This window comes from Bombina bombina, chromosome 5, assembly GCF_027579735.1.
Source record: "Bombina bombina isolate aBomBom1 chromosome 5, aBomBom1.pri, whole genome shotgun sequence".
Lineage (NCBI taxonomy): Eukaryota > Metazoa > Chordata > Amphibia > Anura > Bombinatoridae > Bombina > Bombina bombina.
In genome coordinates this window covers 650,637,672-650,652,501 of record NC_069503.1, presented here as the reverse complement: position 1 = coordinate 650,652,501, position 14,830 = coordinate 650,637,672, and the positions used below count along the sequence as shown (strand labels likewise).

Here is a 14,830-nt window from a genome sequence, read left to right as displayed (position 1 = left end):
AAAGAGACATAAAACACAACATTTTTCTGTCATGGTCCAGATAGATCATGCAGTTTTAAACAACTTTTTAATTTACATCTAGTATCATATTTTCTTTGTTCTCTTTGAATCTTTTGTTGAAACACAGGTACATAAGCTCAGGAGAGTGCACATGTCTGGAACACTATATGGCAGCATTTTTTCAAGAATGATATCCATTTGCAATAGCATTAAATAGCACCACTATTTCCTGCCATGCAGTGCTATAGACAGCTTCCTAGGTATCTTTTCAACAAAGAATACCATTGGTACAAAGTAAATTGGATACTTCTTTAAAACTGTATGTCAATTTATCAAGTCAATGCCTTAAAGGGACACTGAACCCAATTTTTTTTTTCCGTGATTCAGATAGAGCATACATTTTAAGCAACTTTCTAATTTACTCCTATTATCAATTCTTCTTCATTCTCTTGCTATCTTTATTTGAAAAAGAAAGTCCAGAACCTTGGATAGCACTTGTTTACTGGTGGATAAATTTATCCACCAATCAGCAAGAACAACCCAGGTTGTTCACCAAAATGGCCCGGCATCTAAACTTACATTCTTGCTTTTCAAATAAAGATACCAAGAGAATGAAGAACATTTGCTAATAGGAGTAAATTAGAAAGTTGCTTAAAATTGCATGCTCTATCTGAATCACAAAAGAAAAAAATTGGGTTCTTCCATGATTCAGAGAGAGAATACGATTTTAAACAACTTTCCAATTTACTTCTATTATTTAATTTGCTTCCTTCTTTTGTTATACTTTGCTGAAAGTTTTATCTAGGCAAGCTCCAGAGAAGAAGAGAACCTAGGTTCTAGCTGTTGATTGGTGGTTGCATATATATATATATATATTGATTGTAATTTTTCACCCATGTGTTCAGTTAGAAACCATTAGTGCATTTCTGCTCCTTCAACAAATGATACCACAAGAATTAAACATATTAGATAATAGAAGTAAATTAGAAAGTTGTTTAAAATTGTATTCTCTATCTAAATCATGAAAGAAAATGTTTGGGTTTCATGTCCCTTTAAAGAATCTGCTTAGGTAAAATATGTAACATACTGAGGGGTTGATCATAATCAACCCCTCAGTATCACAAGAAACAAAAATGTATGCAATGATTTTTCTACAATGATTTTCTACATATTCACTGTTAATATCTAGGGGATATATGTTAATACATTGTTAGATAAGATTTCCTAGTTGATTGTGATTGACTCTTTATTTTTAAAGTTTTATTTGCATTTTCTTCTGTCTTTATTTCTCATGCAAACCCAATGAAATATATTTGAGAGAATAGAATAGGATGCTAATGACTAGCATTGTATCAAATATTTTAATTTATTTGTTTAACCCCTTAGTGACCACAGTACTTTCCAAGTTTCTTGCAGGTTTGGGACCAAGGCTATTTTTACATTTCTGCGGTGTTTGTGTTTAGCTGTAATTTTTCTCTTACTCATTTACTGTACCCACACATATTATATACCGTTTTTCTCGCCATTAAATGGACTTTCTAAATATACCATTATTTTCATCATATCTTATAATTTATCATAACATTTTTTATAAAATATGATGAAAAAATTTAAAAAAACACACTTTTTCGAACTTTGACCCCCAAAATCACATCTACACATCTACAACCACCAAAAAACAACCATGCTAAATAGTTTCTAAATTTTGTCCTGAGTTTAGAAATACCCAATGTTTACATGTTCTTTGCTTTTTTTTCAAGTTATAGGGCAATAAATACAAGTAGCACTTTGCTATTTCCAAACCACTTTTTTTCAAAATTAGCAATCGTTACATTGTAACGCTGATATCTGTCAGGAATCCCTGAATAGCCCTTGACATGTATATCTTTTTTTATTAGACAACCCAAAGTATTGATCTAGCCCCATTTTGGTATATTTCATGCCACCATTTCACCACCAAATGCGATTAAATAAAAAAATAGTTAACTTTTTCACAAACTTTAGGTTTCTCACTGAAATTAGTTACAAACAGCTTGTGCAATTATGCCACAAATGGTTGTAAATGCTTCTCTAGGATCCCCTTTGTTTGGCTTTGGCATTACCTTTTGGTAATTAGAAGGCCGCTAAATGCTGCTGCGCACCCCACTCGTATTATGCCCATCAGTGAAGGGGTTAATTAGGGAGCTTGCAGGGTTAATTTTAGCTTTAGTGTAGTTTAGTAGACAACCCAAAGTATTGATCTAGGCCCATTTTAGTATATTTTTTTAATGCCACCAGTTCACCGCCAAATGCGATCAAATTTAAAAAAATCGTTAACTTTTTCACTAACTTTAGGTTTCTCACTGAAATTATTTACAAACAGCTTGTGCAATTATGGCACAAATCATTGTAAATGCTTCTCTGGGGTCCCCTTTGTTCAGAAATAGCAGACATATATGGCTTTGGCATAGCTTTTGGGTAATTAGAAGGCCACTAAATGCCGCTGCACACCACACATGTATTATGCCCAGCAGTTAAGGGGTAAATTAGGTAGCGTGTAGGGTTAATTTTAGATTTAGTGTAGAGATCAGCCTCCCACCTTACATAAATTGGTCATTAAGTGACATTTTTTGTAGGACGTACCCTGTACGTCCTTGGTCGTTAAGGGGTTAATAGTAAACTATTAAACATTTACAATGTAGCAATGGCACCATTATGGGCTAGATTGCTAGTGGAGCGCTAAAAGTTGCACATGAGCAAAAAGGGGTTTATAACGGCTGTTTGCGTGCATCAGGTTTTTCGCTCATGTTACAAATTGTAAGTAAATGCAATCACTTAAGCGTAATTGAAGTTCATTTGCGTCTGGTTAGATCGACCTCAGAGCTCTGGTTAACTGGTTTGCAAAACAAAAAAGTCTCACAAAACACATAAAAAATACATATACATGTTACACTCATAATAACACCGTCTAATAAAAATATATTTTTTTTAAATATTGCACATAAAAATGATAAAAGCTCAAAGATATGAGATCTCAGATGTTAAAAAAAAGCAGGCAAAGGGCTTTAACATAGAGATACATATATGTCTAAATATGTATATGTGTATATATATGTCAGTGGGGCCAAATTATAAAGCTCAGAATGGAGCTTGATGCCCCAGTTTCCATGCGAGCGTTCAGGCTCACTGGAAACAGCAGTTATGAAGCAGCGGTGCTCCATAACTTGTCCACCTGCTCTGAGGCTGCGAATATCAAGCCGCCCGATCCTATATGATCGGGCTGATTGACACCCCCTGCTAGCAGCCGATTGACCCTTAAATATTGATTGACCCTTGAACATTGTGAGAAGTTCTGGAGACCATGGGGCCGAATTATCAAGCTCTGAATGGAGCTTGATGCCCCTGTTTCCGCGCGAGCCTTCAGGCTTGCCGGAAACAGCAGTTATGAAGCAGCGATCTTCATAGCCTGAAGGTCTGCACGGAAACAGGGGCATCGGAGCTTGATAAATCGTCCCCTAAATCTAAATCATGAAAGTTTAATTTTAACTTTAATGTCCCATTAAATAAATATAATTTAAATGAAAGGCAGAACACAAAAAAGAGGACACCACAATAGTGCACTAACTGGGAGGGAAATGGTCAATATGACACTCACAGGGCTACATGTATGAAGCTGCAAATGCAACTTCTGAAGCTTTGTGTTGTAGGCTTTCTCTTGTGACTATTCAACAGCAAGCTAAAAAGCAGCATCCTACATTATAGGTGGTGGAGTAAGGTCATCCTAGACCAATTCATTCAGGATGACTGACAAACCCTAATCTCTTACAGTTGGTTGGATGAGAGCAGGGGTAGGGCCTGCAAAAGTGTCTATTTGTGTAATGGTAAATATAAGTGGTGGATGCTGCCTCACTATCCCCAAATATAGGGGAACAATGTTTTCTTGCATTTCAAATTAAATAACCATAAGTTAATTGCACCCAAGCAAGAAGTCCAAAAAAGATGTCCTGGGACCTTTTACAGCCTCCTGATATTCCAGCTATCTAATGTTTCATTACATAGAACGCAGATTATCTGCAACCCTGTCATCACACCATACAGTAGTTCTCGATTCCAGATACGCCAATCAAGTCAGAATAGCAGTGGCTATGGACAAGATATACAAACAAGTATGTCATTTACACAACAGTATTTTATTAAAACATTATTAAACCCAACACATTTCTCAACCCAAATTTTACTGGCTGTTCCATCAGTTTCAGTTTATTAAGAACAATGTAAACAGTTTAAATTTTTTTTTTGTATTGGTTTGTATCTCAGTGTGAATATAGTTGTGTATAGAGTTATCACAGCAACCTTTTGGCAAAACTGAGAAGATAAAGAATAAATAACTGTGTCTAAAGAATACACGTCTGGTTTAGCAATGATTTTAAAACACACCCTGCAGAAATTCCTTCTGTGTTAACTGCTGTTAAATAAATAGTTAGCTTCAGGATACCAAAGCATCTAAAGCGTAACCATCACAATTCAAAGCAAGCAGCAGGAACTGTTTTCATTTGTGCATTAAATGTAAATCTGCAAATATTACAAATGTTATCATTTTTTTTTTTTTTTTTTTTACTTACAGATAATACAGCTGTGATAGTGGCACAAAGACATGGTTACAGCCGCAGACAGAAAGAGTTTTATCTTCTACCAGTTGTCGTAGAAGACAGCAGTTATCCTATCCAAAGCAGCACAAGCACATTAACTATACAAGTTTGCAGATGTGATTCTAAAGGAGTCATCTTATCCTGCAATGCTGAAGCAATTTTCCTACCAGTAGGATTAAGCACCGGTGCTTTGATAGCAATCTTCTTGTGCATCGTTATACTTTTAGGTTCGTATTGAACTTTTATTATCATGTCTGCCGCTGCGGTTTCTTCTTTAAAACATAATTCATGCTTGGCCGGAGTAGACCGTAATCCCTGAAGCTCTCTTCTCCTATGTGATATGAAATGAAGTTGCATACAACTTAATTAACTTATATCAGATATCAGAGGCCCAAGTTTGCCAAGATGGAACAAGCAAACTTAAAGCAATGAAACTCTTTTAACTATTAATAAACATATGAATTTGTGGTGAAAGTAAACATTTTAAAAAGCAAACTTCTCTATGTTTAATGTACATATTCAGTGCATATAAAAGCAGCGATGAATGGATAGTAATGAAGGATCATGGTAGGAAGCTTTTTGACTTCTGGTATGTTAAAGGAGAAAATTGGGTTAGCTTTGAGGTGTTATGACCCTAATACACAAAATCATAAGAAAAAACAAATTAAAGATACATTAAAGTATTTTTTTATTGTTTAAGCACTAGCAAATTCTGCTTGTTAATCAGCACATTTTCAAAACATTCAGAACAACTGAATGCAAAATAAATATTTTATTAGCATTTAAAGCTGCCAAGCATTGGTTTACAGGCCAGAGATACCCCCCTCGAAAAGTCTCTTGAATTAAATTTACCTTACTTCCTATTAAGTCGCCAATTAAAAACAAATTTAATCTGCTGCAATTTCAACCAATCACTATGTAGGATGAAGGAATGTTAAGTTTCTGTATTCCTCGCACTGCACTCCAGCCTATCTGGGGGAATAGAACAGTGCAATTGCAGAAGAAGCTAGCAACATAAACAATGAAATTCTACTGCAAAGTTATTTAAATTTGCAAACTTAAAGTGATGGTAAATCCTAGAGTTTTTTTAAATGCTAGGATTTACCAGTGCAACAAATAAAGGGGACTTTCAGTCATGAAGTATAAAATACTTCATGCTGAAAGTTCCTATATTTGTCTGTAATGTATGCCACATTGAGAGCCTCAGGCTGCCCACGGCAGAACGCTATTTTTCCAGTGAGCCAATAGCGTGCTAACTATTCGGCATAATGCCAACTGGCCCATGTGGCTATTGTTTAAGAGGTGTAAACGTCACCTCAGTGAAAAATAGTGTTCTGCTGCAGACGTTCTGAGGCACTCAGCATGGCATATGCTACAGAGAACTATAGGAATTTTCAGCCTAAAGTATTTTATACTGAAAGTTCCCTTTATTTGATGCACTGGTAAATCCTAGTATTTCAAAAGCCATGGGTTTACCATCACTTTAAGTATTTTATGAGGATCATCATTTTGAGTTTCACTGTCCCTTTAAAATCGTTCTCTTGATTAGTTTAAATAATAACAATAATAATAATAATTAGAGTAATAAATACATTACATCTTGATATTTATATTTTTTTCTATAACTAACAAAACATTTAGTAGTAAGTAATGTTTATATGTTGATACAAAAAGCATTTTATGATTTATTTATTTATTTGTTTTATATTTGCTTTGTATGTATTTTTTTTTTCCTTTATGCTTATATAAATATTTGAAGTTAAATTCACCTATGCAAAAAACTAAGCTAAACAGATTGATATATAGATAGATGATAATTTGATAGATAAATTGATAGATAGATAGATAGATAGATAGATAGATGATAGATTTAAAAATAACATTTTCACTACCACAAGATTAGTCATTTTATTAGTCCTATATCACTATAGAAAGTAAAGTTATATTTCATGCAGGTAAGTAATACGGGTCTTATGTAACATCATATATCCGTGGATAATGTGAGAATAGATTTGACTTATAAACTAAACCATATAGATAGATAGATAGATAGATAGATAGATAGATAGATAGATAGATGATAGATAGATAGATAGATTATAGATAGATAGATAGATAGATGATAGATAGATAGATAGATAGATAGATAGATAGATAGATAGATTATAGATAGATAGATAGATTATAGATAGATAGATAGATAGATAGATAGATAAATAGATAGAAAATATACTGGATAATTAAATCAAATAATATATTGTAGTTACGTAAATCAAAATCATGGAAAACAGGTGCCAGGGACCCTCAAATTCTAGTTAATAGTTTTTTGTTTGTTTTTTAAATCTTTGTAATTTTCCTAAATAAAACCATTCCCTGTTTCATAAAAAAGGTTCTAACATATCAATAAAATACAAGCAATTCAAAGCATCATGAAACCCAAATTCAGTTAGAGCATTTCATTTTAACAAACCAATTTATTTATTTGATCTAATTTGCTTTATTCTTTTGGTAACCTTTGTTGAAAAGCATAGCTAGGAGCAGTAATGCACTACTGGGAGCTATCTACTGATTAGTGACTGAAAATGTATAACTCTTGTGATTGTTTCACCTAATAAGTTATGCTAGCTCCCAGTAGTGCATTGCTTTTCCTTTAAAAAGGATACAAAGAGAATGAAGCAAATGACAATAAAAGTAAATGAGAGAGTTGTTTAAAATTGCTTGCTCTTTCTGAACCACAAAAAATGTTTTTTTAATTGCATGTCCCTTTAAGAGAAATACATCAATTGTCATAATAACAAGCATATAGCAGCAGCATCTTGTCATTTTGAGATGTCATATGATGTTTGCCATATCTTGATATGATGCTGTTGCCACTCAAACAAGAATTAGTCAGATATAAACAGATATGAACAGCTAAAGGGATAGTCTAGTCAAAATTGCACTTTCATAATTTAGCATTTAATTTAAAGCAACATTTTAATTTACTCCTATTATCGAATTTTCTTTGTTCTCTTGGTATCTTTATTCGAAAAAGAAAGAATGTAAGCTTAGGAGCCCATTTTTTAGTCAGCACCTGGGTAGCGCTTGCTGATTGGTGTCTAAATGTAGCCACCAATCAGCAAGAGCTACCCATGTGCTGAACCAAAATTGGGATGGTTCCTAAGCTAACATTCTTGCTTTTTCAAATGAAGATACCAAAGGAACAAAGTAAAATTGATAATAGAAGTAAAATAGAGAGTTGCTTAAAATTGAATGCTCTATCTGAATCATGAAAGTATAATTTTGACTAGACTATCCCTTTAAATATTTTTTTATATATGCATAATTAAAAAATATTTGCAAATAAATACTGTATTGCAAAGATGTTTTTCAAACCTGTTATTTTTTACTCAGAGTGCAAAGTATTAACAAATCAGTATAATTACCTTATGTTTTTCAATTCATAGAGACTCACAAAAAAGAAAATGTATTATTATCAGTTTTAATTATAATCTTCAGTTATGTGACTCATAATAAAAGTGCTTAATATTATTACCTGAGTTAATAATAAATTAATAAATAACCCAATTAAAAACAAATTCATGTATAAATGAAAAATGGTACTACATGTGATGCTATGAGTTGTCAATATTGCTCCTTAGAGTAGTAAACTTAGGGGCCAAGCTTAGAATTTCAGGCCCCGTCTCTCCTTGCGGTTATATATGTTTTATATGTTTCTCTTTAAGAATTGTTTGTTGTATAATTAAACCTAACAAGCACATATTTTTTTATTTGAATATAATATATAATGCCGCAATCTTTTTTCTTCTTCTAGTTATTGTCATACTTTATGTAGCATTAAGGAGACAAAAAAAGAAAGACTTTCTGATGACCTCAAAGGAAGACATAAGAGATAACGTGATCCATTATGACGATGAAGGAGGCGGTGAAGAAGATACTCATGCATTTGACATTGGAGCCCTAAGAAATCCAAAGGTAATTGAAGATAATAATATTAGAAGAGACATAAAGCCAGAACCTCTTAGTTTACCTCGGCAAAAACCACCAGCAGAATATAACACGGACATTAGAGATTTTATTGATGAAAAACTTCAAGAACATGATGTGGATCCAAGTGCACCACCTTATGACTCTTTAGCAACATATGCCTATGAAGGCACTGGATCTGTAGCCGAATCTCTCAGTTCTATTGAATCACAAAGTATGGAAACAGATCAAGATTATGATTTTTTAAGTGACTGGGGACCACCTTTTAAAAGCTTGGCAGAAATATTTGGAGAAGAAGAAAAATAAACCCCAGATACACAAATAAAAAAAAAGCAAACAATAAAAAGCTTTATCCGGACTGTGTAAATTACTGTTTTATATTAAAATACTACACAATATTTATCGTTGTGTCAGTTTTTGTTTGTTTCACAAAGAAAAAAAAAAACTGATTATTATTTTGTTTTGTTTTTTCACTATTTTGCTTTCAAAGTGAGAAAAACCTCAGGTGTGTTACCTAAAATATTCAGACATGACACATAAAACATGAAGCGTTTGTGGCATTATGGTGGAAAGAGGCAGATTTTTCTTACTCCACTGAAGTGCCTATAAAAACTTTTATCATGTGACAAGTCAGCTTAACTGAAGTATGCAATGGTAAACCACAAATGTCAGTGATGTCAAGACACAACAAGCAGCAAGTTTACTTTTTATTTTCTGTAAAGCACTTTGGGATAAACAACCTATGGAACATTTGATAACAGATATATTTATAGCTAAATTATGTAAATTACTGTGCATTTATCATCTGCAGTTTATGAACATGTTTAATGAAAATGCAATCATTCCATTTGCACAGTTGTGAAGAATCTTCCCTCATGTAAAAAAAAAATGGTTGTTATTCTTTATTAGTTAAATCTGTTTAAATGCAGTTTTACAAAATAAAAATAAAAATACATGACAAAATAATAGTTTCCTATTTTTTAAATAAAAATGTTTCCATTTGAGAATTGTGTACTTATATATTTCTGTCTCATATTTTTATTCAACTGGAGTTCAAAACCATTTTTAATACATTTGACATTTATAGGAAGCCCCTGAATTATTTACATAGGTCTGAGGCTTTAAAAGTCTCCTTTAATATAATACACATTGATATAAATTAAAATATAGGGATTTAAGAAGTCAGTAGGCAATATTGCCCAATGTAGTTCTCGTAGCTAACAGAGTTTATGCATGCAGAATGGCATCATGGGATTAGAATATTTTCACCCTCTGTGGAACCATCACTAAAGTGTTTTAGAGACTTAAAGGGACATGAAACCCAAAATGTTTCTTTAATGATTTAGATAAAGCAAGCCATTTTAATTAACTTCCCATGTTGCTTTTATGATAAAAATTTGTCTCATTCTCGTTATCCTAACTATTCTATAATCAACAACTTTTCAGCTTCCCTAACATTAAAGGGATATGAAACCCAAAGTTTTTCCTTCATGATTCAAATAGAACTTGCCACTTTAAACAACTTTCTAATTTATTTCAAATCAAATGTTATTTGTTCTGTTGTTATCTTTTGTTGAAAAGCAGGGTCGTAAGCTCAGAAGTCTGCACGTCTGGAGCACTATAAGGCAGCAGTTTTGCAAGAATGTTATCCATTTGCAAGAGCACTAGGTATCTCTGAAAAACGAATACAATGGAAAGAAAACAAATTTGATCAAATAAGCAAATTGGAAACTTTTTTTATAATTGTATAATTTTTCAAATAGGTTTTTTTTTTTTTTTAAGTTTTATTTATTGATTGAAATGAGGAACAGGTTTCACAAGTATGTCTATCAAGTAATACATTGAAAGGCGTACATACTTCATGATTAGTATTATATACAGCTGCTTATAACAAAAAGACAGTACAAAATGCTTTTACCGAGTTCAACAACCTTATCCAATAATACTTCTTGGAATAGAAGTTGTAAATAAAATTAAGAAGCCTATGCCTCAAAACATTTTCTCCTTTTTGAACATACAATAACCCAGAACAAGTATAATATACAGAAAAGAAAACAAAACTGGGAGAAAAAAAAAAAAAAAAAAAAAAAAAAAGCAAGAGAAGGGAGAGAGAGAAAAGAAGGAGAGAGAGAGAAAGAGAAAAAAAAAAAAAAAAAAGGGGGGGGAAGGAAATTAAATTTCCCCTCCCCCCCCTCCCCGAGAGGCCGGAACCATCAAAGATTAAGTAATTACACCACTACTGATTTCCCCTCTCAATACAGCATTCTGAATCCATTCAGAGTGCTTGAAGGGAGCAATGAGACTTCTTTGAACTTCCAGTGTATTGGAGAGAATATATTCTCCCCATTTCCTGAAAAAGTTGGCAATTTCTTTTTCGGAAGATATCTGCGTCTCATATTGTTCATATATTAATTTGGAGTCTAACATGTTCAGAAGGGAGGTGAGCATAGGGCTTCTATTAGATTTCCAGGAGGAAAAAATAATGTTTCTAGCAGATAAGATTACAAAATTGACAAATTTTATGTTTCCCACCCTTTCATCGTATTGCCTTAGAAAGATAATTTCCTCCATCTTCAGAGAGATTTTAAGCTTTAGAATTTTTGAGAGCCAGAATGAGACTTTTGCCCAAAACTGTTTGACTTTGGGACATGCCCAGATACAGTGGATCAAGTTGGCATTTGGATAGTGACAGCGTGTACATTCATATCTTTGCGAATTATTCCACTTCCCTAGCTTCTCTGGGGTGATATAAGTCCTATTAATTAATCTAAGGTGAGATTCGCGCCAAGATAACAGAGGAGTCGCTGACCAAGCCCTATCAAAACTTTCTTGAATTGTCTTAAGCTCCAATTGCGGGATGTCTAATGACCATCTTTCACGGAGCCGTTCCATGCCATATACACCTTCTTTAAGCAATAATAAACTATACCAGTGTGATATGGAAGCTTTGCCAAGCTGACGGCGTGACAGAGCTTTAGTTAAAATTTCCCAGTTTGTGTAAAAGTCTGCAAGTGCTGTGTTGTTGAGAAAATGCCTAATTTGGAAATAACCAAACATATCACGGTTAGGGAGATTATATTTTTCTTTTAGGGAGCCAAATGAATGAATAACTTGTCTATCTTCATCAATACATTGTGCAAAATAGGCTAGGCCCCCTACCTTCCACCTCTTGAAAATTTCGGTATCAGAGCCTGCGGGGAAAAGTGGGTTATTCTGTATTGGTAAATATCTAGAACACTGGAAATTGACACCCACCGCCATGCATAGTTTTTGCCAGGCTATGATAGGGTTTCTAAGAGTGTACATCTCTTTAAGTAAAGGAGGCCAATCTTTTTGCCTCATATGTATTAGGGCTTTTAAGCTATGAGGTTTAAGAAGGCCAATTTCAACATCCTGAGGTGCTAGCTGACCCATATCTAATAGCCACTCTGGTACTATCTTCATCAAACAAGCCAAATTATAATTATAGATTGAGGGGAGGGCAAAGCCTGGGTTTTCCTTTGGTTGAGATAGTCTTTTTAACGACATTTTATGCTTTGCTTTTCCCCATAAAAATCTCCTAAATGCCGAATTTAACATGTTTATATCTCCTTTTCGTAAGAACAGTGGAATATTCTGCATTATATACAGAAGTTTGGGGAGTGCGATCATTTTTATGAGATTTATTTTGGCAGCTAGTGTTAATGTAAATGATGTCCATCTAGAGATATCCTCTAAAATTTTCTTGATTACGCCATCGATATTAACTCGATACCACTCTTCCGGGCAGTTTGTGACATTAATCCCTAGATATTTAACCATTTTAACCTCCTTAAAGGGCAGTGCCCCCAGAGAATCTCTGGTCTTGTTTAACCACATAACCTCTGATTTATTATCATTTATTGTATAACCTGAGAATGAACCATATCGCTTCAATAAACTCAGTAATGTAGGAACATTCTCCTTAGTGTTAGAAAGGAATACAAGCAGATCATCTGCGTAAAGGGAGATTTGGATGTCTGTCTCCCCAAGTCTAATCCCCTTAATGGTATTGCGTAGTACTATAGCCAGTGGTTCAATGCAGAGATTAAAAAGTAATGGAGAGAGTGGGCACCCTTGTCGGGTGCCCCGCGCCAATTGAAACCATTCTGTAGTCCTGCCATTCACAATTAAGGCAGATCTTGGGTTCTGATATAGTGCTTGTATAAAGGACAGGAAGGCACCTCTCATACCAAACTGTTCAACTGTGGTAAATAAGTGATCCCAAACAATGGAATCAAATGCCTTTTCGGCGTCGAGAGCAATGATAACCTTGTCCTCCCTATCAACCTCATATGATTTCTTCCTAATGTTATAATATTCTGTTGTTAATAGTAGTTTCCTTAAATTTGAAAAGAGAGATCTGCCCTTTAAAAAAACAGTTTGGTCTGGGTGGATGAGTTTGTCCAGAATTTTTTGTAATCTAGCTGCTAAGATACTTGTTAATAATTTATAATCGGCATTGAGCAGGGATATAGGACGATATGAGTCTAGGTTTTCTGCATCCTTGCCCTTCTTTAAAATTAACACTATTAGGGAGGCACTGAAATTACACGAGATAGGGTGTCCTTGCAGGTAATATGCATTAAATAGTTCACATAGAGGATCCGTTATTTGCTGTATGAGTATTTTATAAAATTCTGCCGGAAAAGTGTCCGGGCCTGAGGCCTTATTTAGCTTGCTACCTTTTATTGCCTGAGTAACTTCATCTTTATTAATTGGTTCGCACAGTGATTTGCATGCGTTCTCATCCAATGTCGGGAGCCTACATGTATCCCAAAAAGCTTTTTTATTATCCTCATTAATATCCTTAGATAAAAAGATTTGGGTATAATATTCTAAAAAAATTTTGCTTATGTCCTTAGACTGTGTTAAGCGACTGCCATTGACTGATATTGCAGATATGAAATTAGAACCCCGATTTTGTTTGACTAAGTTAGCTAAATTTTTACCTATCTTTCCTCCATACTTATATAATCTTGCATTGAACCTGGCCACCGTATAGGCAGCTTTTTGTTGGAGGAATATGTCTCTTTCTTTTTTTACTTTAGCATAGTTCTGCCAATTAGATGGCGAAGCTGTGTGTAAATATGTGTTATATGCATTTGATAACTGATTTGTTAACTGTCCCTCCCGGAGCTGAGTTTTTTTCCATAACTTATGTAGATATGCCTTTATGTCACCGCGTAGTACCGCCTTCGAGGCTTCCCAGTATGTCTCAGGACTTTTAACTGAATTCTTATTCAAACATTCATACTTTTTCCAGGCCTCTATTAACCAATTCTGAAATTTAAGATTTGAGTATAGGTGTTTTGGGAAAGGGTATGTGGAGCTATTTTTACTAGCAGAACCTATTGATAAAGATAGAGATATTGGAGCATGGTCAGATATAATAATTGACTTTATGTCTGCCTCAGCAATCCCAACAAGCCTTTCATTTATTAATATATAATCTATCCGTGATAGTGATTTATACGTATTGGATTTGCATGTATAAGCTTTTGACTCTGGATTCTGAATCCTCCACACATCCTTTAAGTTTAACGTATTTCTAAATTTTCGAAAACGAGTGATATTGCATTTCTCTCGACCTAGACCTCTCACTTTGAGCGGCCATCTGTCTAATGGGAGTTGAGCGACTAGATTGAAATCCCCTGCAACTATCAGATTGCTTTCTATATATGGTGTCAATTTAGTTTTTATTTTTTCCCAAAATTCTGGGCTTTGATTGTTAGGTCCATAAATATTGCACAATATATACACTTGATCCTTTATCTCTATCTGCATTATAATGAACCGTCCCTCTACATCTATTTCTAACTGGGCAATCTTATAATTTAAATTTTTATGTAGCAAAATAGCCACCCCACATTTTCTGGTTGTTCCAACTGAAGCGATAACTTCACCCACCCAATCTGTTTTCAGTTTATTTACTTCCTTTTGGGTTACATATGTTTCCTGTAAAAATGCAATATTGCATTTAAGTTTTTTAAGGTTTTTTTAACCATTTTTCTTTTGATTGGGTTTGTTATGCCTCTGATATTCCAAGATACCAGATTAATGTTTACCATCTCTGTCATTCTATTGATTTTAAAATCTTTAAATCTCTTTTAACTTTATGCTCCATAATGTAATAGATGTCCCATAAACCTATTGCGACTTCACTATTGGAGGAGGGGGGGGGGCAGGGGAAAAGC

The 14,830-nt window shown here is 34.0% G+C and overlaps 1 protein-coding gene across 3 annotated transcripts in view; it reads left to right on the top strand.

Annotated features, from left to right (window-relative positions):
• CDH12 (cadherin 12) overlaps positions 1 to 9,013 on the top strand; it is a 755,267-nt gene extending 746,254 nt beyond the window's left edge. For all 3 annotated transcript variants that reach the window (XM_053714614.1, XM_053714612.1, XM_053714613.1), the window contains 2 exons: positions 4,604 to 4,855; positions 8,443 to 9,013. In XM_053714614.1, coding sequence (XP_053570589.1) covers positions 4,604 to 4,855; positions 8,443 to 8,921 — 731 coding nt within the window. In that variant the 3' untranslated portion in view covers positions 8,922 to 9,013. The remainder of the gene's footprint in view (positions 1 to 4,603; positions 4,856 to 8,442) is intronic.
• The last annotated feature ends 5,817 nt before the right edge of the window (positions 9,014 to 14,830 follow it).